Source organism: Halichoeres trimaculatus, unplaced genomic scaffold (genome assembly GCF_033239565.1).
Source record: "Halichoeres trimaculatus isolate MK-OKI-2021-1 unplaced genomic scaffold, fHalTri1.1 fHalTri1_scaffold_1, whole genome shotgun sequence".
Taxonomy (NCBI): Eukaryota; Metazoa; Chordata; class Actinopteri; order Labriformes; family Labridae; genus Halichoeres; species Halichoeres trimaculatus.
In genome coordinates, this window is record NW_027437179.1 from 20,790,355 (window position 1) to 20,817,396 (window position 27,042).

Here is a 27,042-nt window from a genome sequence, read left to right on the forward strand (position 1 = left end):
ACAACCCATACCTTCTGCTGTAGTTAAATATAGACAAATCAAAAGCCTGTCTCCACCACACTCCACCATATGTACATGGGCTTTGTGACAGCATAAGGTGTTCATTTCAAACTATCACCTGGGCCAGGCACAACTGTAGGTTGCATGTTTGAATACTCTGTAAATTGCACTAAGATGAAATCGAACTGCAGTGCTGTAAAATGTGTGCTGCTTGTCCCCCTTAAAAAAAAAAATCATCAGCTTCTTGTGATGATTATGAAATGCTGTAAATGTTATCAGAGCCATACAGGCCTGATTTATTTCAAATGGTTAGTTGGAAGTGCTGCCCTCTCCTGGCCACAAATAGAAACTGCAACCCCTACAATAACTTGGCTGGAAAGCTGGTGCCGAAAGCTATGTTTGTGTTTTACAGCAGCTGGAGCCACAGAGAAATAAAAGGACAAGTCTTTTTTTAAATAAATGCATTTATCGGCAAAGTTATTAAACAACAGCAACTAAAAAAAAACCCAAGGAGAAACATTTTAAATGACAAACTCCAGAAACATGAAGATGACAAAGTTGCAATGTGGTTAGTTAATTGGTGTCAGACATTTTAAAAGATAAACATACCATAACTCTGCCTCAAATAATTTGGTGAAGTAGCACAGAATAAAACTTTCTTTACAGATAATGGTAAAAGTCTGTGTTTCCAAGTTAGAATGTACACAAGAATATATTTCTAAATGTGATGTGATGAAGCTTTATAATTATATTTGACAAACATTCCAGTTGTTTTATAGAAAGTTAAACATGTTATTTAAATGTGTTTTACACAATGGTATCAATGCACTTTGAAAAGAGAAAAAAACTAGATTAATTTTGTATTCCTTAAAAAGCATTTACATTGCCATACTACAGCTTTTGGCTTATGTTTGTGTAAGGACTGGCACATTGCAAAGAAAACTGTTCACTCAAAAAACTTTCATTTTGCAGTTTCCTCCTGAAACAAGTTGACCCCCCTCCTGTAAAACTTTGTAAGGAAATAATCAATGCTTAGAAACTATAAGAGTCATTATAGTCTGCCTGTTACATTAACCTGACTTAATGCAGTCATCGAAAGCACAGAGACAATCAACAAAGCAACAAAAAGAACACATTCATATGTACTGTCAAAGAATTGTTCCCTTTTTGGCATTCAACAGCGCTGGCATCCAAATGGCACTATTACAGGTAGACAAACAAACACAAAGTGTGTCATATCTGGCTCATTGATGCTGTGTGTGTTAGTGTGTTAGTGTGTGTGTGTGTGTGTGTGTGTGTGTGTGTGTGTGTGTGTGTGTGTGTGTGTGTGTGTGTGTGTGTGTGTGTATGTGTGAGATGAACATGCAGACCGTAACACGGGGCAGACTGTCCTCTTTCTCTTTAAAGCACACAGCTGTCGTTACAGTCAGTGGTGCTGCTGGCTGAACTCCTCTTCAGATCCCTGCCTTCTGCTTGGTGTTGGGGATTCCTCTGTTTCCTCTCAGGTTCCACCTGGAGGTAAGCACGAACACGGTGGTGCTGGGCCTTGACTCCACTGAAATCAATGACACGGCACTCGTAGATGCCCTCGTCCGATGGCTTGACGCTGGAGAGACGAAGCTTGTGGGAGATGTTGCTGCCAGCTACTTTTACAACCTAATGGAGGCATAAGTTGGAGTTTTATTTTTCAAACTCATAAGGTAGACTGTATCCTTTTGAGCTATGATTCTTCCCAACATTTTTGTTGTCAAGAGGGAGAATAATATCTTTCCATTATAAAACTCTCTGGCAGTAGCCTGCATTTCTTTCAGATGGTAGAAGAAAAGTTGTATTTTTCTTTGATACTCTCAATTGACAGCTGGTGCATGATCAAACTTACACTAATTTTGGTGGCATCTTTGGATGTTTCCTCGAGGGGTACAACCTGCACAGAAATATGGATGACACATTAGCAACAGAAGGCTGATCAAGGCTGCAGTTTTCTAAAAACATCTCGGCTAAAAATAACTGCTTTCACAGACTTGCAACAGCAAATACATGACAATGAACATGTTGGATATCTTAAGCTCTTTTCATAATACAATTAAGTGTCCACAGCCCATTTATCATCCTCACAGTCTCTTTTGTTTGAACTTTATGTTACTTAGAGTGTATGTGTGCTTAATGTGCATGTTAGGAGTGTATGAACCTACAATCCACAGTACAAAGGCTCAGAGAAGCCCAGCCAGTGTGTGAATGTGCATGCTGAGGCGAAAAAGGTATTCTGTTGGGCATAGGTATGAATTATGCATGCTGCAGACAGAGATTTTGAAAATCTATTTCTTTCTCAGTGCCAATTATAATGTCTAGAGGCACAACAGGGGAGCCGAGTTTCCCCATGATAGGAGAGAGTCAACCTGTTCCTCCACAGCTAGCAAATGCTAATCAGCAATTATCCCTTGGTTGCTGTGCCAGAGGGTTTCTGCCTGGCTGATATTGCATTTCCTCATGCCTGATATATAGTGAGCTTTACGTCCGGTTTGAGCATTTCAGTCAAGAAATGAAAGTAAAACTGAAAATGGACTTTGCAATTCTACACAACAGATATAAAGGGTTTGGCCTTGAGGCAGGAAAATATGGTTTGCTGGGTAGGATTAAAGCACGTATCATGCATGAGGAAGAGGCTCCAACATGGAATTCTGTATGTCAGACTGTGTTTGTGCTCGAACCGTTAGCATCACGGCAACACAAAACTTTAAAATAATAAATAAACAGAGATCGAGTGTTTATTTACTCACACGAAATATGTCAGTCATTCAGACAGCTGTTCGGAGAAAGCCTGAGGGTCTAGTAATAGTTATTTTTGAAAAAACAGTGTATAAACTTTGCTCCATACCAATTTATAGCACATAACTATGACTGTTTATTACTTTTGGATGATACACCCCACAAATGATTTACTCATGCATTACTTTCTGGCACTATTTGAACTGCTATTTTAGCCTTTGAGCTTGCTTTTGAACAATCCTATCTGAATTACATCCAACCTACTTTACGCAATTTCAGCAGCTTAGTCTTTAGTGGCAGCTTACTGTTTTAACACTTCATACGTCTTGTCATCTGTCGAACATATATTTATCTTCTCTGCTTGAAGGGGCTGTGAGGACTATCTGCTTTCCAAGACCTGCATTTGTTTTGAAGCCAGTGAATGGAGAAATCAGATCTTCTTTTTAACACTACATTTCTTTGTTTAGGACAAATTTCGTCAGATTGCAGAGGGACAAGGTAATGTTTTTCTGTACAGTTATGTAGCGCTGCTATTTAAAACGGAAACAACAAGGGGTGTTCAACCCATGGTCATGTTAAACAAGGATACTATTAACATTTAGAAATGAATGGTTGTGATGAATAATCTAATTTCAAGTTGTGGATTATGAACAGGAAACATAGAAGTAAGACCATTTCAATTCACTTAAAAAGTCCTCACAGGGCCTTTTCCCCTACCAACACTTAGGCCCAGTTTACACAATAACATTTCATCTGAAAATGCTAAAACGCAGTGACAGAAATCAGCGTTTACACGGAAACGCTGATGGGCTGAAAACGCTGTAGTAAGCATGCCAGGCCTGTAGGTGGTGCTATAACTGTCTTGTCCAGAAGCTCTCCACCCAAATAGAGTTGAGCCGGTCATCTGGTGTAACGGGGAATATTAAGTTAAAAGTGGAGCAACAGATGCAGATTTTGTTGAAAGACAGTCTGCTGATACAGCAGATTGAGCAGCACAAGCACAACACAGTAGTTCCTGATGATCGTCACAACTGTACTGTTGTCCTGTTGTCTGCGCTCGCGCAAGGCGGAGTGTGGCGTCCGCGTTTCCACTGAAAACGCCGGTGTTGTGCCAAAAGTTGATTTTTGCCAGAAACTGATTTCTGGTCCATGGGAGCGTGCACAGCAGTCTGCGGCAGGCTTGGTTGGGCTCAAAGATCGAGTTTGTTTATGATCATCTAACAATGTTTATTTGGGTCCTCGGTCTGAGCAGAGGGCACTTTCTAGCGGAGCTAGTAAAGGGACATTACATTATAAAAAATAGTATTTATTGCTTGCCAAAAACTAATTTATGCCTCTAGTATTGTACATTAAAGGATATTTAACCACAAAATAACATAATATAACACAGAGTGACATTTGCAAGATTTGACTTTATGATCATAAACAAAGTCGTTGTTTGAGCCTGACAAAGCCTGCCACAGAGCCACAGAAGCTGTGCTTTTGAAGTATAGCGGCTATGTGCGCTCCCATGGACCGGAAATCAGTTTCTGGCAAAAATCAACTTTTTGGCACAACACCGGCTTACTGTTTACACGGCAACAATGTTGACAGCGTTTCAGAAAAATCGCACTCTGGAGGCCATTTTTAAAAATGTGCGTTTTAGGCCAACTGAAACGTTGTTTCCGTGTAAACGCGAGGCTGAAACACAGCAAAACTTTTGCGTTTCACCAACCGTTGTGGTGTAAACAGCCTTCAAACTAATTTTGAATAAATATTGGACTGGTTACTTTTGGCTCTCTGTTTCCACCTCAACTGCAACAACTGTAAACTTACTTTAACACTTAAAGCTATGGCATTACTGTTTTGAAGTTTAGCTTATTGTCTTGATGTGTAGCTCCATAACACATGGAAGTTTTGAGGTTTTCTCACAAGCCTCCTTCAAAAACCATACCCCACCCGATAGTCAAAAGCTTGCTAGACAAGATGTGATTCGATCAACACAGCTGATTAGCTAAGATGCCCTTTGCACATATGAATGTGCTGCTAACTGTTTTATTAAAAAAAAAATTCAGCGGCAGACCATTTAATGAGGCTTTCTTGCCCTCAGTCTAACATTAAGATTTAGACAGAATACAAGAAATGCAGATATCTTCTTTTGTTCCAAGTTTGACATCACTTTAGAGTTACTACTAATTTGTTTTTGAGATCCTATGTTCAACATGTGCCACTAGCTTATTAACACCAGTAATTATGACTAAAATCTCTTCATCATTTGAAAGTTCTTTCTCTCTGGTGTCACACCTGGATCAGCTCTATCCCTCTTTCTTCCCTGGAGATTTTACTGGTTGAACTAGGTGTCATTTGTCAAGTTTAAGGCTGTCCTTTAAAAAGTCTTAACTTGCTGCCTTGTCACAGTGAAACAGGACAAACCCTGTGTTGCTACTGAGATGTCAACCCTGATTTCTCTTGCTGCTTACTGAATGTGGCACCAATTAAATCTAACACTTCTTCTAAGATGTCCAACATGGCACAAGGACAAACCCTTGACTTAAGTACCTCTTCTGTCATGATCAGTGTGGAGATAACATTGAGAGCCTCTCTAATTTGAGTGTAATTTTCTCACAGTGCCCTGGTTGACTGTCCCAAGCACAAAGGCCCTCATTTATCAAATGGGTACGCTCATTAGACATTTATCAATCTAAACGTGGGCGTAGTCAAATCCCACGCCAGATCTGAGTTTGTGTACGCAAGTTTCATGTCAGTGAGGAGCGCAGTGCAGCAAGGAAAAATCATCTATGGTTGAGAATTATTAAATCATTTCAGTGCAAAGCATTTTCAGACAGACTAATAGAAGTTCACTGATAAATAAGAGCTGGTAAAAGCTACACTTCCTCCTCAGTCTGTGACAGGTCCAAGCTGGAGTCTGCAGCTTCTTTCAGAGCTCAAACATGTTTTTAAAGGTACACTTTCCACTTCAATGGACCTGAAGTGAAACAATTAATTATACTGTGGCTTCTAATAATCAGAAATCATGGGTTAGTTAATCAAGGTGTAAAGGAAGGATGTGTTAATTAAGAGTTAAAACTGCTGTAGTTTAGTTTGTCACATCCACCCTACTGAATCACTGCAGCCTGTGATCCTTGCAGACAAGTTTTTTCGGACTAACTTCAACGCCACTTTTCTGGCTGCCAAACAACACAGCATCATTTCTCTCTACAGCGGTTGCTATGGTGTTAATCTCCAGCACAGAGAAACCCCTTTTTTTTCCGTAATGCGTCTCCATGTTGTAAACTCTGTGGGTTTTCAGCCGTCACATTAATCAATACCTGATCAGGCATACGCCACGACTGGCCCTGGTACGCACGATTTACAAATCACAAACTTTGTAATAAGGTCATTTTACACCAAAATCTGCGCTGATTCCCACACACAATTGATAAGCTAGGGTCAATTACTGTAGAGAGATTTTAATCTCAATTTGACATTTATCTCCTGAAAGTAGTTTCCTCCTTATCTATCTCTTTAAAATACTAGAAAGGTTTGCACATTGACTGCAACATCCTGAAACACCTCCTACCTCCAGAAACTGAAAATGTGAAAGTTGCCAGATAATTGTTAAATTTTTTGAGATCAGCACTTTGAAATCCATTTTGCTGTCCTTGGTTCATCAGAGTTTTCCACAAACCTAGAACCAACCCAAAACTACAAGAAAGAAAACAGGTTTTCCTCTGCAGCTTACTGTATTAGTGATCTGAGAAGTCTTTTTTTGCTGGTCGCTGTGGTCTTTGATGTACCACCATTGGATCTCCAGAGAGTAGGAGGGTGAGCCCGCCCCACGGAATGAACACGCCATCTCTACATCTTCACCGCTTTGCGTCATAATGTCGTGTGGCACTTCTGTAAAGAGAGCTAAATATGAAAGAGACAGGAAAAAAAAGAGATTTTACTTCTGGAGAAACTGTAGGACTAAAACAACCCCAGAAAAGATGCAAAATCTTTAATATTGTTTTTTAATATAAGTTATTTCAAATGTCTCTGTGTTACTCCAGTAAGGAGAAAAAATGTGTGAAACCTGTAACAAAATATAGTGAAGTTTTAGTATCATGGAACAATTGCTTGGTCTAAATGCAGTTTAAGCAATATTAAGATATGCTTTTAGAAACAGAGGAAGAAAAGAAAAACCTGAAAAATATTTAGCACCAAGACAACCTTTTAAGCCCTGATACCAAACCAATATCTGGGCTTTGATATCAGCCAATAGCGATACTGATCTGAGACAAGCATTAATTTAACATTCCCTCTTTCCTAATGTGAGAATGAGTTATCTTTTGGCAACTTACAGATTTTCTAACTTTGTTAACCAAAATGAAATCAAAACAAATTTAAACTGATTGTATTATTATTTCACATTCACCAGTTGGTAACAAAATTATCTTTAAATGGCGAAATTGTTTTATTTAAACAGTACATGACTGAAACTCCCTGGATGAGTGACAAACATTTTCATTTAGGAGATTTACAGTGTTATCATTTACATGTTGATCTGGATCATCAGCTGACCTCAAAGGCATTTTTTTGACAAAATGCACACAGTTTGCTTTAACATTCTGTAGACCAGGGGTAACCAATGTGTTTGCCTGCAAGAACCACTTAAGGTGCCCACGAGGCATGTTCCAAAAAAAGCACTGGTCACAATGGAGCTCCTTAGTAATAGTATAGAATAGTAGTCTGTAAATGATTAATTATTGTTATGAAATAATTAACACTGACCTGTGAGCAGTCTCTTCACGTAGTATTACCACTTCTACTATTATTAATGCCATTAAAAAGTGATCTGTGCAGAGATTTTTTATCATACAAGTGGCCCTTCGTGCCACTCATTTCCCGTGAGGTAGCCCTCGGTTTCAAAAAGGTTGGTGACCCCTGCTGTAGACCAAATTCTAAAACTAATACTCTCTTTAGGTAACTGTGCTGAAATGAAACCAATTAAAAAAAAAAGAAGAAAAAGAAGAAGAAAGAAAAGAAACTAAAAAACAAACAAACAAAAAACAATATTTAAACAGAAACTTTTACTGGACAACTTCAGAAAAGGATTTTAAGAGTCCTAGTTGCTCTTTATCCAAATCCTTGAACTGAAAGCTCAAGTTTTAAATGACATATATTTCATATTTTAAATGCAGTCAGAGATAAATGAACTATTGTGTCCTGGAGTGGAAAGAACAGATTTAACACAGTTTGAGCCAAGAATTGCATTAAATAAAACATTACATTTCTGCTTTCTTGCCAACTGTACTCTGTTCGTCTAGTCACAGCAAACTTCTACATAAGGCTACGTCTCCAGAAGTGTAATCTTGTTATAATGAGTATTATGTTGTGTAGGTTATATTCGTGAATATACAGTGCTGTAGAAGTAAAATAATGAGATGAGCATTGATTTAATTTACAATACCCCAGAGCATTGAAGCTTGGTTTCACACCCACACACTTCCTCGACATATCACTCATTCCACCCCTACACCTCTTCATCGCCTCATTGACTGCTCTGATCATATACGTGAGCATATTTATTAAATAATTCAGAAGTGCTCAACAGGATTTTTTTCAAGCCTTTCTTGATATAAAGACAGAATAACTCCAGCAGCCAGGATGTGGACAATGACCTTCGTTCCTCTTTTTTTTTTTTTTTTTTTCATTTAAAGATTCTATCTTAAATATGATATCGATGATCAGTCAACTTTAGGTTATTTCACCTGATGGTCTATATTGAAGCAACTGAAATCCTTCCTCTGCTTTTTATATAATGCCAACTTTACTCAAATCTAGCCAAATGTAACAGGTCATTTACCACCAGTCCCTTTTATGATAGTGAAGCCACAGCTTTGGGAAGTCTGGCAGGAAAAATCCCTCAGAGTCAGTTTCATAAAAATGCAGCTGAATAGTCCACAGTTAAGGCCCATTATTCTTTTTGAAACTCATCTACTAAAAGAAATCTGAAAGAAAAAAAATGCAGTTTCAGTCACATTATGTGTTCATGATTTGAGACAAAAAGTGTTTGAAACTCTAAAAGAAGCTCTCAAAGGCACTGAGTGGGCACGTCAGTTACCGTATCTTTAATTGACATCCACTCTTCCTTGTATAACGGTGATTCAGTTATGAAGCAGAAGATGTAAATACATACTCCCAGAATAAAGGTGCAGTGGAGAGACCTTTTGTGTCATTTGACTGAATGAGCCTTCGAGAGTTATGCCCTTGCTGCACCACTGCTTGCAGCCAGACAGGGGCCTCATTTGTCAGCAGACTGCGTGCTGTGAAGATGAAGCCATACTGGGGCAAAGACGGGTGGAGAAGGAGAAATAAGAGGGAAAAATAGAAAAGAAGGTAAACAGTAGAGGTAAGCTGAGGTGAGTGTGTTACGAGGACCATCACTGAATGAAAGTATTAACTGTACATCCCTGACAGCGTACTGAGTCATTCGTTTAAAATCTGGAACATTTAAAGTCATTCTTCTTGTGAGAGAAAAAAAACAAGTGTCCTCCCACACCATGGTTTAAAGCTCTGAATATTTTCCACACTTTATGTAAGGTGTTGAATGGATAAACATGCACTTCGTCATGGCAACACAGAGGTCTTGTGTGTGCAGGCTGTATTAGAGGGAAAAACAAAACACTCAAACCACTTGAAGAGTACTCTATCACTTCAGCCTTTTGTCCTGCCCTCATCTGTCATGCTAATTCTCCTGAGAGTGAAAATAACAGGTGAGACAGAGATTTATTTGTTTTATACCATATCTAGTATTGGATTTAACCATCGCACAGAACAAAAAGTATGTAGAAAGACTCATACAGCTACAGTATGTAGTGTTTAAACAGTTCTTCTAATTGCTTTCTTAAAGGTTATCATCATACATAAGGGTTGATTCTCATTTCAACACATGCCCATGAATGCATCTTGCTCCACCAGGGGGTGCAACTCAAAGCTCCAAAGTTCCATCCTTCCTTCCTCTACTTGCGTCGTTCACTTGCATCTTAGTCCCTCCCACCAGAGATGCATGAGAGAGACGCAAGGAAATGAAGAGAGGAGAGAGGAATGGAGGAGATTCGTTTTTAGAGCAATGGGACATCCCCTCCTTCGGAGCGTCACATGAAGCGACGTGTTTCAGTGATGACGGCATCAGCTGATCACCTCTGGATCGTCTGTCAGTCAGCTCTAACAGCTGTTTGTGTGTCTGCACATGTGCACTGTAATAACTCTGATAAAACATTAACAGTAACGGTGATTTGTCCGTTCCTTTAACCTGTTTGACACATTACCATGAAAAAAACTTGCTCTCTGTGTATACTGTGTGCCGTTCAGAAGCGCACCAGTAATATTTTTAGATTATTTATCAGCTATTTAGCCTTTATCTAGAGCGCATCTGATCGTGAACTCTCAAACTTATTAATGTAACCCAGCTTATTGTGTTTCAGGAAGATATTATTTATTAGATTCCAGTTTTCAGTTTTAATCCTCTGTTATACTGATTTGATAATGGTTGTGTTCAGTATTTTGTGCTTTAAACTCACAACAAACATTTTTGAATCCCAGTTCATGACCTGTTTCTGAACTATCATCAGTGACGGTTTTCATCTCTGTCTTTCCTCTTTCATTCAACTCTGTTGTGTTGGTGAAGTTTCATGTAGAGAAGTCAGAGCTGCTGCAGTGTCCAATCAGTGGGTGATATTCAATATAGGGGCGTGTCTGTCAGTGAAAAGAATTCTGCAAAGCCTGCTCTCTTGTTTCCTCGATCATAGCTCCTAAGATCAGTCTTCTCCCTCCTCTCTCCTCTGACCACAGTTATCTCTTTGGGACAGCCTTCAAAATGGCAACTCAGAAAGTAGTTCCAGTGCAGCAGGGGAGAGAGGAGAGAGGAGGCATCAAGTTATCACTTTGAGACGCACCCAGGGAATAAACTCAGGACTGTACCATTTAAGACTTGAAGATGGGGGTATTTCTTTTTTTATTTTTTTTATTTTATCTCTAGCATTAACACTCTGTTGTAAAGTCATGTAAGTTGAGTGCTTGAATACACAGATTGACACCTCTAATATTTTAGAGGCTTTAGTCTGCTGAACTTCACTACTACCGTTTTTTTTCAGCCTGTGCTGATACAAAAAAAAAAAAAAAAAAGGATGATTTGAACCTTCAAACCTGTAAAATACAGACATCAGGTGACTTGTGAACTTATGGCTGCTCTCTTAATGATGATCTGGAGCACCAACACACCTCACTAGTAAGCAGTTTCAGTCTTACATTTGGGAAATAAAAGAGAAAGAAGCTGGTGCATTATGAAAGAAAACTGTCTGGGTATCTAACGTATGTTCAGGTGCAGCTTACTACACTAAATATTTACACTTTTTGGAACAATGTTACAAACAAAACCTTACATTGTCACAAGGTGTATTCCTACAACCTGTATCTGCTCAAGCTTAACTTTAAAAAAAAAAGGCCCTGATATCTAACACAAGTTGCAGATGTAAAATGGTGGTGGTATGTAAAACTGAAAAATCTGTTATAATTAAATTGATCAAGTTCAGTGAGGCGGCACTTTAAGGATTTAATCATGGAATGACTTCATTCATTTATTTTCTAAACCGCTTATCCTGTTCAGGGTCACGGGTGGCTGGAGCCTATCCCAGCTGTCATTGGGCGAGAGGTGGGGTACACCCTGGACTGGTCACCAGTCAGTCAATCACAGGGCTGACACAGACAGGCAGACAACCATTCACACACACACTCACACCTACGGACAATCTAGAGTGTTCAATTAACCTGGTGAGCATGTTTTTGGACAGTGGGAGAAAGCCAGAAAGAACCGGGTGCAGAACCTTCTTGCTGTGAGGCTGCAGTGCTAACCGTTGCACCACTGTGCAGCCCCGTGGAATGTCTTGTGTTTTTAATTTCTTGGTTAATTTCCTCTTTTGTTATCTAAAACAGTGGTTCCTGAAGTGGGAGTTAGGACACACTAAAAATAGGGGTTCCTTTTTTTTTATAGAACCATGCAAATAGAAAATGTTTGATATGTTTTTCCTCATTTCATTGTTGCCACAAGACTCCTGAAGTGAAAAACATGCAGGTAGTTAGTCAGATTTGTTAACCAATAAACCTAAATAAATTATCTTTTTTTATTATTGTCCTTTCTTTATTCCCAGTGGCCCAGTTTCTAATTGTGTTGGTTGGTCTTTTGACGTCATTACCGACTGTAACTCTCACTTGATGATTCATGTAATTTCCAATGATGGGTTAATCAGGATGACGGGAGGAAAAGCTGAAACATCCACATAATTCAAAAATAACTCCTCTAAAAAAAGGCTCTGATGAGAATGATTAATTAAGAGAAGCCAGGTATTAAACTACACTGTAATCAGCGAGTTGATATTTAGAAAAACAGCTCACAGGAGCAGCTTTATGAGAAAAATCTACAGTTTCAGGTCTTGGAGGTCAGTTCTGTCTTTTATGCTAAGTTATCTTTACTCAAAATAAAACAAATCATAATGAGGTGACAAAACTGTCTCTGACTGCCCCTAATTCCTCTTTTTTTTTAACTGGAAAGGAGCATGTTCAACTTAAAAAGAAAAACTGATACTTTTTTATGCGAAACCTTTAACAAAACAAAGAGATTTTATTTGATTGTTCTTTTTTAAGAAGCATCTGATAACCTTGTAATGATTGTTTTAAAGCAAAGTTCCCTTTTCGCCGTCACATTATTTTTTTCTTCTATTTTCTCTCATACAGGTCCATATCTCATATTTCAAGGCTGCCTTCTTCCTTCCAGACACCCGATGAAGAGCGTCAGAGGGTATGACTAAATTTATCGGTGTGTCTTGTAATAATGGGCTTTGAACATATGGTGCCACAGCAGAAGCCTGAAATAGCATAAAAACGTCACTGTGCATTAAAAATACATGAACCCAACAAGAAGAGAGGGCTTTTCAATCTTCATACTGACTTTCTCTCAGTATTTGATGCAGGGGCTAGCAGTTGTTTTTTTTGTCCTGAAGCTACAGTATGAACAGCCAGTGGCAGAGACGGACTGTAGCATCTGTCACTTTGAACAGACATAAAGATGTTTTGGCACAGAGAGGGATACAGGAAGGAGTGATTAGTGATTGGGAGTGTCAGCACAAAATGGGATAATATGGACATAGTATCAAAAAAATGCTCAGCTTACAAGTCCCTACTACATAACGAAGGAAGGTTGAGTTATTAAATGATGATTAGTTCATCAATGAGTGATTTTTTTTTATTTTTAGATGAACTGTGATTAATCACCAGTAACTCAAACAGCACACCTATTTCCATGTGTTGGGGTGTAGCAAAAGTAACAATTATATTTTTCTAGGTGGAAACCAAACATACAGGCGCAAAAGTATAAGAAATGCTTTAAACACCATATCAATCTGCTCTCAGACAAGTGTTAAAAAAGTGCTCTCAAACCACAACATTCAAGATTTAGATTTCCCTAATTTGAGTGCATTACCATAACATATATATTATTATTATCATGATTATTTCCAATATACTGTAAATAATATGTTGGATTGTAATAAAAAAAAATTAAAAAAAATTTTTGTTCTCACCAGTGCCCTCTAGTGGATAAAACATGTTAAATTTGACACTACAAGTACTACCAGTACTTATCTGTGATTAAAAATAAATAAATGAATAAAAATCTCCTTTCAGATCAGCCTTCTTTTTAGTTAATCTCACAAGTCTTTAAAACTTATTTCCAGTATTCAAGCCGGTTTCACTGATGATGTTTAGGCCATAGTCTGTACAATGGAAACAGCCTCAATGCAGTAATGTCACAGTAACATTATTACATCATCCTTCTGTTTCTGTGACGTTTTGAAGCCTAGTGTCAACAGGTGCCATATTAGAAAGTTTGAACTCAACCTAACTTTGTTTGGGCTTGTGTGGAGCTGAGTTAAGGAGGAGCTTCCTCAGTAACAACTACAGTTCTAGAAAATCTCCCCTGTAAAATGTGTGCTGTAAGGACAATGAGTATTTCAGACAGAAGTAGTGTTTGTAACAGCCTGTTAACATTATTTTTGAATTGATGTGTGCATAGTTTATGGTTCCTCCAGAGCCAGCCTCAAGGATACACTATGGAAACTGCAGTTTTCAGCACTTCCACATCACCTTCATTTACTGAGTTGCGCTGTCCCAGCACTAACATAACATGACCATAAATCTCTGGGGCTCTGTGCAGTTTGCTCATGTTTTGCATCTGATTGAGGAGATGAACTGTTTGCATCTCCACTCTCTGAAGGTCGAGACTGTGCTTATCCTTACTGAGCTCAAATTGGTCCACGTACAGTATACAGACAAGATAATTACCCATGTATTGTCAAGGCAACTTATGGCAGAAGTGAAATAAATTTTACTTAAAACAATGCTTTCCTGGCAACAAGCCAAGATGTATCTGTACAACTACTCTCTTAAAATAATCTCTTGATATATGTACAAATAAAGTTTAAAACAAAGATCTACAACTAACAAAAGTAACAACTATGACTATAACTTCAGCAGAGCACAAAGGAAAACCTGTTTCTTTTCAGCCATTTGATATCACAGCATAGTAAGTCAAAGTCAAGTCAAGGAGAGAGCTGCGCTGAGAGTCCTCAAATACACTCAGGAGTGCAGAGGACAGGCTTAAAGCTGCAAGGTAATTCCTGCACTTTCCCATTTCCCCAGCTGGCCAATAAGACCCAGCTCTGAAAACACAGGATATTTCTCAATTTCCCCCTCTGTCTTCCTCTTGTTTAAATCCTCTCGCAGCTCCTTTTTCTCACTCTGAGGATCAATAACATGTCCCACTAATCTCACTTCTTGTTGTTGTTGAAAACACATTACATTTTTACTTTTCTTTCTTCCTTTTTTCTCTACCTTTTCATTCTTACTTTTCTACCTATTGGTGGCTCCATCTAGCTCATTTTTCCTGTTCCCTCACCTGCACTCCTGCTTTAATTCACTTCCTCTCCTCATTTCTCCTCACTTGCTGAGCTGGCTGTCTGCGTCTGTTGCCTCTCTGCTGTCTGGTATAAAGAGACACTTCCAGCTCTCAGGAAAGCTCCCCATACATCCCCTGAAGCTGTGCCCACTGGCTTTGGCAGGTGCACAGCATCTTGGGAGACTGTGTGTGTCAGTGTGTGTGGTGCCCTGTGGCTTGTTGTCAGCGTACAGTATGTGTGTAAATGTTGCTGTGTGGATGAGGAACTAATGCTAAAAGTTGACGATGCCTAATGGCACTCCAGTGTGTTTTCATTGCATGTCTTACACATGCTGCGTTTAACAGTGTTGGTGGAGAATGATACCACAGGCAGAAAAGAGCATTTCCAGTGATCTGGTTAAAAGATTTAACTCTCTCGCAAGAAATCAGAGCTTTTGAAACAGTCAACAAAACGGCAGAGGACCCTGTTAAGACAGAAATATTGAATCATAATTTATAATTCTATGAAATTACAATGCCAAATGAGTGTTGTATTTCATTTTTACAAAAAATAAAAGATTTTTATCTCAAACGTTTGTGGGTCTCATTGGGCATTGATAAAGATCTGTGGATTAAAAACAAAGAATGAATACATTTATTGAATAACTCCTTGGCATTACCTACAGTTATCTCTGCTTCTGCAAAAGAGGTTGGTTTTTATTATTTATTTCTGAGTTAGTCCAGTAAAGACATACAATCTGCCTGAGGATTTAGTGATTGTTCTGTAACAAAGACATATTAGACACAAGACTTTTAGAAATGCTCTTTCTCTGACATGACCAGTTGTATTTAAACCAGCCTTAATGTAAGAGACTGAATGACATGGTGTGTGTAATATCATGTTTTAGAAACAAAGCTCTTCAAGATGAAGTCTATAGGATACTCTTCAGGTAGACTTATTCATATGTTAAATATGAAATAGAGCTGTAAACAGCGATGGACGTGTTCTTGCGCTGTCGGCGATCCCTGTGACATCACCACCGAACTGCTACCTGCTCATACATGACATTCACACATTAGCGAAACAACTGCTAATAGTTGCCACAATTTTCAGCAAAGGTCTCTAAACAGATTATACTTTTGTTGTAAATTTTGTCCGGAATCCATCCATTTCATTTTGAAGCTGTGCGACTTTTACGTTTTTGTGTACAAGGTAAAATACTGCAGCTTGTATAGAGTTGGATCATCCGCTCCCGTTCATTTTTAATGGGGGAGCTGAGAGGGCTTGTTTTGGGTTCACTGACTTTGAGGGCTTGTCATTCGAAAAACTGTTTCCAAAACAACAAAATCCTGAACAGCTTTTGTATAGCAGGGTCCACTCTGTCATCGGAGCATGTTTGAAGCCGATACCATGTATGGTGTTGGAGGACATAATTTTTTAAAAAAGGGGCAAAAATGTGGCAAAATGTTAGTTTGAAAAGTAAATAGCCAGCTTCCTGTTTGAGATAGGTCAGGGGTGTCAGCATAAGGTTTTAGAGTCTCTATGAGACGGACATTTTGATGTTAGTTTGATCCGTCTACGACATTCCTACTGGCTACTGGAGCCATTTAGTTTGCCTGCATGGTGCTAGAAAGGAAATAATGGGATTTTTTTTGTATTTTATAGAATTTTTTGCCAGGTGCGTGTCAATTTGTTAGGTTTTGAGCACGTTTAGTGAGTGAAATTAGGGTTTTCATGGCGGACAGAAGAATAAAACAGAAGCAGGAACAACAGTGTCCTCGCCCTCCAGGTGAGGACCTCTTCTAGCTTTGCTAGTAGAGGGTTCTCTCACTCTGGGCAAGGACCCTAACAAGCATACACTTCTAATAGGGGAACTGCAGCCCTGAACATCATTATGTAACTATTTATTTACCATTTAAATAATTTGGCCTGAGCAAAGCTCCTCAGTCACGTTAGCTTAAATAAACATGTAATCCCATCCATCACCTTACCGCTTTGCTTTTTTGGGCTTGCAGGGAGGCTGGAGCCTGTCACTTGGCAAGAGGCTGTGCTCAACCTGGACAGTCTGCCCGTCTATCAATGTAGTGAAAACCATTACTGCACACACTTACACCAACAGGCAATTCAGTGAGACCACCTTCCCTCATGAGCATGTTTTTGGACTATGGGGGGAAGCTAGATTACCTGGAGAGAAGCTGTGCACACACAGGAAGAACATGCAAACCTTTAAAATAAAGCCATCGAGCTACTATCTGCTTTATACAGTACACAATGCTGGTCCCCTGGGTGGCCTTTCAATTGATCAACCCTAACCCCCGATCTCAGCAACTTGATCAACTTTTCAGGATTTTCTAACGGGCTGCATGTCTACCAAAGCCTCTTGAGAGCCCAAATTCTTGATAACAAGTCTAACAACAAAAAGAAGAAAAGATCCCACTGTTTTTGTTTTTGAATTAAACGCCAGGAATAAGGAACAATTTATTCGGCCAAGACTCCAAGAAAGTTCTTGCTATTGTTAGCTCTCCATTCATGCCCATGTTCCAAATCATTACAACCAAATCATGCTGTGCCCAAACAAACATTGCACTTTCCTGCCTCTCTTGTCCTTCCTCTTCCTCCTCCTCCTCCTTTTCCTTTGGGCATTATCGATCTCACAGTTGTCAAACTGCCTCTCACTTAGCTATGCAGGTGCTCCCTTCAACCTGCCTGTGAAACACGACTTGTTGACAAACAGACTGCCTTCCGGTGAGCGCTGTGCTAAAATTGGGGCCTGACATGCCTGCTTAGCAGACATCCAACTGTTTCTTTAATCACAGCAGCTTCACCAGAAATCAATCCCCTAACCTTGGTAGAATGCTCGATCAACACAAAAGCTAACTCCACTTGAAAAATTTCACAGCTGAGGTGGCAGAGAAGAGAGTGAAAATGTGCTTCTTGGGAAAAAATGAACTTCCTGGGAACTGTTAAGCACACTGGCTCTTATTAATAACTCTATAAAGCCGACACAGAAAGGGTTTGTTTTTTAAGTATGGATTTTCATGAAGGCAGTACTGTCTTCCAGCAGAGGCAGGGGACACTTGTCTGGTGATGCAACTACAATCCATACATTTTTAAAATGATCCTCCATGGCCTTTTATGTTGCTTAGAGAGCAATGATAGAAACGAGGCCAGGAGGATGCAGAGGCAGCAGCATGCTACCCAACCAAGACTCATTAAAAATGAAAAGGGCAGAGAACAATCTAAGGAGATGCAGCGTAGCAAAAGCAAACTATGGACAAATACTCCTGGACTTCTCAAACCTTAAACAGACTTCTCATAAACATTTTGCCCAGGTGTATGGCAGAATGGAAGGCATAAATCTAGGCTGAGAACCAGAGCAAGGTCAATTCATCCTCCCGTCTCTCTTCCTCCATGCTATGGAGACAGTTCGGGCTGAAGATGACTAAATTACAGAGGCCTTATTAGCATGGACACAAAGCAACGCTGCCACCTATTGCTGCTCTTGTCCATGTGTTTGAGTGTGACAGAGAAAAGCATGCAGGGCGAGCTTGTTACCACCTCTGCAGACTTCTGTTTTTCTGTCAAGCCTCAACAGGATCCGACTTTTGTTTCTTGTTATTTTATCGTTTTACCACATGTGAATGCCAAGAAAACTGCTTTGATCAGTAAATTTATACAGATTTAGTTTGGTTCAAGTTGTCGACTCAGGGGGGAAAAGATTTTTTTTTTTCATTTGTAGTATTCTTCCATTTGATTTTGCATATTTTTTTTACCTGTTTATGTGTTTGCCGAACTCTGTTTACTGATGTTAGTCTACTGATAATCGAAAGAGAACAACAAATGGAAGACTTCATATAAGGTTAAGTATTTCAGCACAAACAGAAGTTTGAATTTTTGTGCAAAAATCTGACAGTCATGTAAAAATGAGTGTGAGATATAGGGGATAAACATAATGGACTAAAACCAAAAACTTAATCAGTCACAGACTAATACAAAAAGTCACTGGGTTATTTGAGGCGCCTTTTTACTCTTTCTGAAAAGCTGATTGGTAAATAGAAACCAACAATTTTATGTAGTTTAAAATCAGGTTAGTTGAATAATAGTTTCTATAAGTGATGATTCAAAGACCATGAAAATAGCTGTTTATTGCAGCCCTAGAGTGGGAACACAAAAACTGAGGCCTTTTTAAATGAAGTCCAGGTAGTTGCAATAATTGTAGAAAATCCCCTTCAAGATTAAGTTCAAACATTTCTAAAATGAAAGTTGCTCCTTAAGGGACTGCTGGTAAATTCAGAGTCATTAACCCAATACCTCCTTTAGAGTCACAGCCACAGGGCACTAAGGGGACGAAATGATTTATTGGCTCAAATGTAGTGAATTTAAAGACACAGAAATCCTGCTAAATGTAACTTGTACCTCAGTGAATGTAAACAGCCTGTACACAGAATCCCTGGAAGGAAAAGGTTTTCCCCTAACTTGATGAATGACTTTAATAATGAGGGAAGCCCTAAGGGAACGACAGATAAAACAACAAGGAGCCCCTGCAACAAACTTATCTATTGCTGCTATTTATCTTGTTTTTAAAAAGCTTTAATCTGCATTTAGACCATCCCAAGTGTCTGTCAGTGACAATTATTTTGTCTACAAAAACCATCACTTCCTTTCTTCCCTTTCCCAACTAGTTTCTTTTGGGTGTCCATGTGTGAATTAACAAAAAAATGAATTTCATTTAGTTGTCCACTCTAAACAGAGTAATGACCTCTGGGGAAAGAGACCAACTTCTTTTTATAAAATCAATATTTGCTATATTTAGGTGTTTAACACATAAATCAACTAATATTTTACTCAATTTCTATCAATTTTCTTCTTAAAAGATACAAAATACTAAACATTGTACCTTGTAGGAACTGCTTGTTTACCCAAGAGCAATAAAAGTAAGAACAGAATTAAGATTGTTTCTATAACTTAGAAAGTCTATTTTAAATTTGCTGTAAAAAAATTAGTGAAATGTTATAAGCAAAATCCACTCTCCACTCTGTGCCACAGTGCCACTCCGGTAAAGCTATTGCTAGAGGATCAACCAAAACACACACACACACACACACACACACACACACACACACACACACACACACACACACACACACACAAAATAATAATGATAATTAAATCAACTAGTCTTGAAATTTTCCAAAAGTTAATAATGTTTGTTTTTGATGAGCATGGAGGCCACAGTAAGGATTCTCCTCAGGGAAATAAGGGCTTGCTGAGAGACCTTCAGCCTCCATTCAAGGTGGAAAGGAAAATAATGAAACAAGAACGAAGCTGGTAATCAAGCGAGCAGCTGTCTGCCTGTTACCAGCAATACACAGAGCCTGCAGAGTGAATTTTTCATTACCTCCTGGGAGCAGAGACTCGGGGGCTTCTTCTGCGTTTCCTCCAAGTGTAAGGCAACATGAAGTAGCACATGTTGTTGTTAACACAACCAGGCCCTCAGAGCAATTTACAAGAAAGCATGGTGTACTCTATCCGGACTCCTCTGAGATGAAAGACAACATTATTTTCTGTCACAGTATTTTGCCCTTGAGAACCTTTTAAATGATGGTGTGTGTGGTTTTATGAGATGGGACACCTGAATGCATCAGTGGCTGAGCTGTTACACATGGTGCATCAAGACTGCAAAGTGAAGAAATAAAGGTTCCTCTTGTATGCAGTACAACAAAACATGTAAAAAAAAAACTGTAATGTAGTCAAGAGAAGACGTATCATACTTTTGTTTAAGTCAAATGAGGGTTAGTGGTAGGGGTGGGTGTCATATGTCACATATGATATTATCCAAAATGTTGCTGTAACAATGTGAAATTGAGTATTACTGTTAGCCCTGCGATCGACTGGCGACCAGTCCAGGGTGTACCCCGCCTCTCGCCCAATGACAGCTGAGATAGGCTCCAGCCACCCGTGACCCTGAACAGGACAAGCGGTATAGAAACACTGTCATTGTTAAGTTGCCATAGAATATTGTTGGGCAATGTTTTACGGAGATATTTGAAGAACTTTAAAAATGAACAGGAACTTTTGTTCTGAAAAAAAAAATTATTATCACAAAACTTGTAAAAAATCAAGATAAATTTATTTGCCCTTATCGCCCACCCCTAGCTAGGAGTTAGGATTTTCAATCAGGATTCTCCAAATACAGGATGTGCTTTGACAAAAAAAGTGATCGTGTTTTTTTCCAACTGTTTTACAAAATATTACTTAAGTTGATTTAATTAAAGGTTTTCCTTTTTTTGTATTGTTTTTAACCAGAGAGCTGACAATGTGCTTCTACAGGTGTAGAATCATGGACTTATATGAGACAGAGGCAGGCAACTGCAGCAACTGCGTGATGACGGTTAGCAGCTCTCTCTCAATACCAGCTGTATGCACTATGGGTTGGCTTCATCAAGTGTTTCATGGAGCCGCAAAGAGAGTATGTAGAATATATCGTACTGAAGAATACTTGATCAGTGACTTGAAGTTTGCATGTCAGCTTGTTTGCACAATTTTGTGACAAAATTCTGATTTGAAACTTTATTTTTCAAATTTAATGTACTTTTTTTTTTTTTTTTTTAAAGAACTTTTTATTTAAAACAACAACAACAACAACAACAACAAACGCAAACAAGACTTTGTCTGATGGGAATTTCTTCTACCCAATAAAAAAAGCAGTGAAGTGTACTAGGTTTTTGGCATTAAATTGAAGCAAAATACAGATAAAGATCTGACACTAGTTTAAGATAACCACTAAGCACTAACTATGATGCACCTGAACAGTTTCCTCTGAGTTGAGTCCATGATTCCAGCTGCCTCGTCTTTTGGGTCTTGGACAAAATTAACTCTGTGAGTGCCATATTCTCCTCTTTGGTGTTTCAATGGTGGTGTAAACACTAGAGTTTGGTTTACCAAATTTAACTAAAATGAGCCTGTTTGTTTCCCATCTGTTGTTTTAGTTAAACATCTTGCTGGAAAACAAAATACTAACTGAAAATGACACCTTGCATTTAACAGAAACACAAGTAATCCATTCTTGGAGAAAACTACAGGCTGAAAAAAGATAGTTAAGCTGCCGTTGTTGATGTTCAAACTGACAACCAGGCAGAAAGGAAAGGATAACCATTTGGCTCTGTCTTTGACAGTTTTCTTTTTCTTAACTCAGCTGACATAAACTTGATACATTTCAATTAAGATGTTTAGAGAGTTGTCAGAGTCTTAGGGAATAACTTATTTTAAGCCAGGTCATGACAAGTGTAGTATTTTCATACAGAGCGTGAAGTCTGTTTGAAAAGGTCTGAAACAGGTTCAAATGTACTTATTAATCTCCTCTGTTTCCAGGTGAGCGTTGTTTAACTGTCCTTTTTCTCTCTTCCTTTCTCCTACCAAGGCTCTGCCGGCACCCGCACTGTGGTGACAGCATGACTGTACAATCTGTTTCCCCTCTTTCTCACACACACACACACACACACACACACACACACACACACACACACACACACACACACACACACACACACACACACACACACACACACACACACACAAGCGTGTGCACACACACATGCACAGACACAGTCAGAGCTCCATTAAATTGAAAGCCAATGCAAACTTTTAGGGCTGGCCGTCCTCATTAAGAGGACACCAAGCAGAGGCCTGGCAGAAGATCTCAGACACTTCAGAGGCCTAATGAATCGATACACGCCCCCTCGCTGTGAGAGCGCTACACTCACTATGGATAACAGGATGAACGCTGCCAAAGAGAGCACTAACATCTTCATGTCCTCCACCTAAAATGAAGGGTGTGGAATCCGTGCTGAGACCATGAGTGGCATCATCCTCACTTTGTTGTCTTTGAGAACAAAATCTCAGGCAGGGACACACATGCAGAAAGAACAGAAGGCTGACAGCAAAGACAAAGCCCTGACAAAGGCAACCTGGTTGTTTTCATCACATAGAATTGTTATTTTGCAACAAATGCAACTCCAAATTCCCTTGAGCTGAAGTGGAATCAGAGGTGCAGGGGCCAGCCAAGGCCAGATGCACTTGTCGGAAACAAATGATTCAGGGCTGATTCTTACAAGCACTCTCCACAACAGTGCATCGAGCCTCTCTGCTCTACATGACGGCTCAGCTCCCCTCTGCCAAGGCAATTTATCAGAGAGCCTGATTGAAGAGGAAATAAAGATCCTGAGAGTTACATAACCACAAAGGCACAAAATGTGAGAATAGATGGCTTTAGGTTTGTTGTTGGGTTACATTTAAAAAACCCAAACAGTTCTTCTAAAGCAGCTTTCATTCTTGTTAGGGCTTAACACCCAGAGGCATTTCTTCTTCTTTACAGCCGGTCTGAGACACAACGATTAAAGCCAATTCTAATTAATTCCCTTTGGGAGGAATCCTACTAATTGATTTTTCAACCTGTCCAAGACAGTCAATCTGTTTGAAACTGCAACACACACTCACTCACACACACACACACACACACACACACACACACACACACACACACACACACACACACACACACACACAGAGTGCATTCATTTATAGTCATTGAGCTAAAACTAACTCACTAAGCAGAAAGGACTCGAGGGACGACTGGTGAGACACAGTGATGAAGTGGTTATCACACGCTTTAATTAGATAACAGGAAATCTATGTGTGGAGCTGCAGCAGAAAGGTTCAGTTGCACACAGTCAAAGATGTCAACTTTCCCCAAAAGGGCTGACACTGTTAGAAGCCAAAATTTTACTGCAAAAAGAACTTTCTTTGTGAAATGAACGTATTTGGACAAATATGTTTAAGTTGTTGACTTTATACACATTTAGGACCAAGTTAAAAAAAAAAAAAAAAAAAAAAAAAAAAACAGGCTTTAAAACACAATATAACTTTAATTTTTTAATCAGAGGCTATATTTAAAGCTGCTGTCAGGAACTTAAAGAGAGGGTGTTATGCTTTCTCATAAATATGGACATAAAGCAATAATGCTGAATATCCATACTGAATGTGTGCAGATTTACATCGGTCTGCATGAGGATCTCCTGAGTGGTTTGTAAGATTGGCAAAATAACACTATGGTTTACCCATAGCTTTGCCCCCAAAAGGCCTCCTGAGTGTTGGCCAATCAGAGGGAAGGGGGGTTTTGAAGAGGGGTGCTTTAAAGTGACAGTAGCTTAAACTAATTATTCCAGACAGAGGTCGAAATTGGGGTTTATTAAAACATCACTGTGAGAAAAACAGGTTGTTTTGAGCTGTATACAAAAAGACTACAGAAGTAAAAGAGGTACAGTATAAAGCCAAAAAAGAAAACACACACACATAATATACACCCCCTACCCCCTTTTAATGTTTGTGTCAATTTTAGAACTCCCTGTGATACCTCTTTAAGTAAAACCTCTAAAATGGTTACAGATTTTGCTTGCAGGAGCTTTAGGTGATTTTGTCTTAACAAGTGGAGTCTGTTTCAACTACTTATTATCAGTGAAACTGAAACTCCATCATTTCTAGCATGTTCTTTAAATAATTCAATTGGGCGTTGCGGATAAGTTTTCATTCCAAAAACATCGGGCCCGGGAACTATTACTTTACTAGCATAGTAGACACTAAACATTGTAAGAAATAACCACAAGGTATTTTTATAGTTCTCATCCCAAAGCCATCCCTCACTATCGTCCTTTAAAAGAAAACAACAGTACAACAAGGTTTTTATTCGTATTTTTTTACCCTATTTCTGCATTACTGTGATCAAAAGAAAACACTTTTTTTATATAGAAAGGCATTTTTCCAACATAAAACATTTAGTATGTTAAAAAAAATTATAATAAATCTAAAACACTTTAGTTGAAATGTGTTTTTTTTAACTAATTGAAAAAGCTTTCCCTGCAAAACTTTACTCCTCTAACTACAAATGGTTGTTTCCAGTGGATTTTTCATAAGTTTTTAAGAGGCAGAAAATTGTCTTTTGGAGCTCAACTCTTCACAAGTTATAAACGGGTCTGTGGTTTATTCAGCTATATGCTACAACAACTTGCTTAATACTACTTATTCAAAGAACAATGCCCCTCAGAATGAACCGATCCCAAAACGTTATGTGTAAGTAAGTTTATCACACACAACTTCGAGACTTTAAACAGTCTGCATGTATCTTTAAATCAACGGTAATAAACTTGATTCAAACAGATATGAGAAATCAGCAGCAGGTCACGAAAATGGGTTCACTGAACCCCACCCACTTTTCCCCCTTCATGAGTGATGATTAAAAATATCAGGAGCCTCAAGCTTCCTCCAGCAAAGAAGCAAGAACAACTCACCGTTTCCAGAGATGTGATTATTCACCTCTCCATGTTCCACGATGAGCGCTGCGTTAAGTTGAACGTAAAGTCCCGCGTACTGTAAAATCCACGTTACTACGCCGAGGGCTCCCATTTTTAGTAAATACCTCATGGAGTTCTAACAAATAGTCACATATGGGTGGAAAGCATCGATAAAATATCCCCTCCTCCGACTCTGAGTGGCTCTCACAGACATATAACTGCAGCTGTTGAGAGACGTTGCTGCTCCGTGCGACTCTGCAGGAGGAGGTGATGATGATTGTGATGATGATGCGGTCGGCGGAGGCGGAGGCAGCGTGGATGCAGGTGCTGCGGCTCAAGCTGCGAGTCAATTAGGCGGAAGGATCTCACTGAGATGTTGAGTATCGGTTCAAGCACCGCTGCTGATATGAATCTTGTAAACTAATGCAAGTGTCTCCTCAGTCATTTTTAAAGAAATCTGCTTTGGGCAGATGCACTTCATTAACATTTAACAACAGACATAGTATTTATAATATTAATAACAATAATAATAATAATAATATCCATAATACAAACCAAGCCAGGCAATCAACAGGGCCAGATTAAGCAGTTCACAATACTTAATAACTTTTATTATTATTATTATTATTATTATTATTATTGTTATTGTTGTTGTTGTTGTTGTTGTTGTTGTTGTTGTTGTTGTTGTTGTATTTGACAAATAAGCTTATTAATTGGTTTGGTTACCTTAAATACTTTGTTTTCTAAACAACCCTAAATGGTAGGCTATGTTAGGTACGTGCTGCAGTACTAGAGACTATAGTTTTGTAAGCTAAAGGCTTACATAAAAAAAAAAAAACAATGGCAATACGTAGCTTCAACAGTGAAAACACCCACCAGAAAATCAAGATAGCTATGTATTGAAATATTCAGGTGTGAAAACATCACATTGTGACCAAAAAGTGTATGTCATAGTATAATGTTAATGGATGTATTAGGCCCATAACAATATCATGCACAGTAACTGAGTTTAATTTGTGATTGTTATAATTACATTGAAGCTGTACAGCTGGATGATACTGTGTAAACAGTATCACCAGAATTGTTACGCCATAGATACAATAGGCTATAAGAATGAAGAAATCCATATATATGGAATAATAGTCCTGGGATAGAGTGAGCTTTAGCATAATTGACAATTGCAATTGAAAATAAAATTACAATCAGTTGACCTGCTCTTTTTTTTTTCTTTTATTAATCTTCATTTGTGACATCTTCTCGATTTTTACCAACCTGTGCCTTTGAATAGATCCATTTTCAAGTCTTTATCCTAACTATGTATTGCTAGTAATTTTTCCCGAGCCCACATGAAAGCCTTGTAAGATTTTTGTATAACTGAGTATAACCTGAATAAACTTTTCTCTCTAAAGTTAATCTTGGCGCAGACAAGGGACACACACCACAATAGCCAAAATGATTTGTGATTGGCACAAATTTATAAACCTACTTCATGGAGAAGATACCTTTTGGGATGAAGAGTTACAGCAAACAGTTCTCCTATCCTACTGGTTAGATGAACTGCCAATAGAAGCACTCGTTTCATTGTAATTATGTATATTAGCAAAATCGTGCTAGCTAGCTGGGAAGCACCTAACTGTGCAAAAGCTTTATTTTAGGTTAGTGTTTTTGTTTGCTGTTGTAGTTTTCAATGGCCCGTGGGTGGGGCTCAGCCCCTTTGTTTAGAAACTGGGTCGAGAAATCGCACAGTAGCTTGGATATGAACTAACACAAATAAGTTCAGTTTCAGCATTTAATTGAGCTCATTTTAAAACCCAGCAAACAGCCAATGCATTTTCCCTCCAAGATGCTTCCCTTCAGTGTATATACATGAAGCCATGCATGCAGAGTCTTTGCCTCATGAGGTCTCTTCCTGCTATAGCCAGTCTTTTCTCCACTTGTCCTCCAAAAAGCATTATAGACCATCTAGACCACAGACACAA

At 38.8% G+C, this 27,042-nt stretch overlaps 1 protein-coding gene across 1 annotated transcript; it reads right to left on the reverse strand.

The window, feature by feature from the left end:
* Positions 1-243: 243 nt before the first annotated feature.
* Positions 244-25,349, reverse strand: vstm2lb (V-set and transmembrane domain containing 2 like b). Its single transcript, XM_074675496.1, has 4 exons — positions 25,061-25,349; positions 6,488-6,657; positions 1,880-1,924; positions 244-1,656 (listed from the first exon to the last, which is right to left on the reverse strand). The coding sequence occupies exons 1-4, from the start codon at positions 25,191-25,193 to the stop codon at positions 1,402-1,404; spliced, it is 603 nt and encodes a 200-aa protein (XP_074531597.1). The 5' UTR covers positions 25,194-25,349; the 3' UTR covers positions 244-1,401.
* Between the last annotated feature and the right edge of the window lie 1,693 nt (positions 25,350-27,042).